Below are 1,560 nucleotides of genomic sequence, written 5' to 3' on the forward strand. Positions count from 1 at the left end.
TGCACTGGCGTCTGCAATAACGGCTGTACGGTCTTCTACTCTATAGAAGCCTACTCTCCTTACTTAATGTAGTTTTGATGGACTGAAAAGAGTCGGATTCTGTGCAGGTCCAAATAAATTTTTGTTCCTTAACCAAAAGTTTACGCAGCGGTTCGTCAATAGTAGCAAGATGTGGGATAAATTTGTTTAGATAATTGGCCAAGCCGAGAAAGCTACGTACCTCTGCTTCATTTTGAGGCTCTCTAAAGGACATCAATGCTGCCACTTTCGACTCGGAAGGGCGTATTCCTTTTTCGGTGATTCGGTGGCCCAAGAACTCCAGTTCAGACACACGAAGTTGACACTTCTCCCATTTCAGTTCCACTCCTCTTTCCTTCAATCTTGAAAGAACCTGAAATCAAAACACTAATCTTAGGGCCCATCTCTTTGTATATATCATGAAAACGAACAAATCTGTAGTTCAAATAATTCAGTTTATTCACAACATCAGATCAACTCTTAGAAATCTATTGTACCTTTTCAAGGCGACTGTCGTGCTCCTCGATGTTCTTCCCTTCGATGATTATATCGTCGAGGTACCAATAGGTACCGTCACAAACTGCCAGTATCTCGTCCATAGCTTTTTGAAAAAGCTCCGGTGCTGTTACCAAGCCGAACGGTAGTCTCTTGAAGCGAAATAGCCCACGATTAGTCATAAAAGTAGTGACGTCTCGGGATTCTTCTGCCAGTTCAACCTGTAAGAATGCCTCGCAAATATCGAGTTTGCTCCAAATTGATCCTCTCCTTAGTCGCGCGATGTAATCGTCCACAACGGGCATCGGATGATGTTCTCGAAGAACAGCCTCATTTACACACCGGAGATCAATACACAATCGAGGCTCGCCGTTCACCTTCGCTACGACAACCAGTGGTGATACCCAGCTGGTGGGCCCCGTCTTGATTTCGATGATTCCACGTTTCAGTAATTCATCGATTTTCTTTGCAACTGCTTGCTCTAATGGCAAAGGTATACGACGCATTGATTGAAAAACCGGGACAGCTTCAGGGTCCATGTGAATGTGTGCCTTGATTCCTTCGATCTTACCGAATGGCTCTGGAGAATTTTCGATACGACTGACGTGTAATCAAACCTGCAGTACACCGAGTTGCTGTGCAGTTTGGTCACCAAGAAGACATCGTTGGCCCCCCTTCACTACAAGAAATTCTGCAAGAACTGTTTTCACTCCAACAGTTATGTCTGCAAAGAAGGATCCCAAAATTGTCAACGGATTAGTGCTGCCATAAGCCCGTAGCACTCGATTGCTTCCTTTTTTCGACGAGTTCACCGAAACTTTGTTGTCCTTCATTTTCTCCCATGCTATCTCGCTAATCAAATCAGCATCAGCACCAGAGTCCACCAACATTTCCGTTGAAATACCACCGATGACGCAGGTAAGTACATTGGATTCGTTACCTTAGTAGAAAGCATAGTAGATTTTATCCGTCGTAGGACTTTTTTCACATTCGGGCGCATTTGGAACATTCTTATTGAAGACATTTTCTATCACTCGGATCTGCTTC

General features: G+C 44.0%; 1 protein-coding gene across 1 annotated transcript; it reads right to left on the reverse strand.

The window, feature by feature from the left end:
- Positions 1–506: 506 nt before the first annotated feature.
- LOC131695747 (uncharacterized protein K02A2.6-like) lies at positions 507–1,052 on the reverse strand. The gene has a single exon (XM_058984263.1). It carries the CDS (start codon positions 1,050–1,052, stop codon positions 507–509), a length of 546 nt encoding a protein of 181 aa, XP_058840246.1.
- Positions 1,053–1,560: the final 508 nt, after the last annotated feature.

This window comes from Topomyia yanbarensis, unplaced genomic scaffold (assembly GCF_030247195.1).
Source record: "Topomyia yanbarensis strain Yona2022 unplaced genomic scaffold, ASM3024719v1 HiC_scaffold_509, whole genome shotgun sequence".
In the NCBI taxonomy this organism is placed as follows: domain Eukaryota; kingdom Metazoa; phylum Arthropoda; class Insecta; order Diptera; family Culicidae; genus Topomyia; species Topomyia yanbarensis.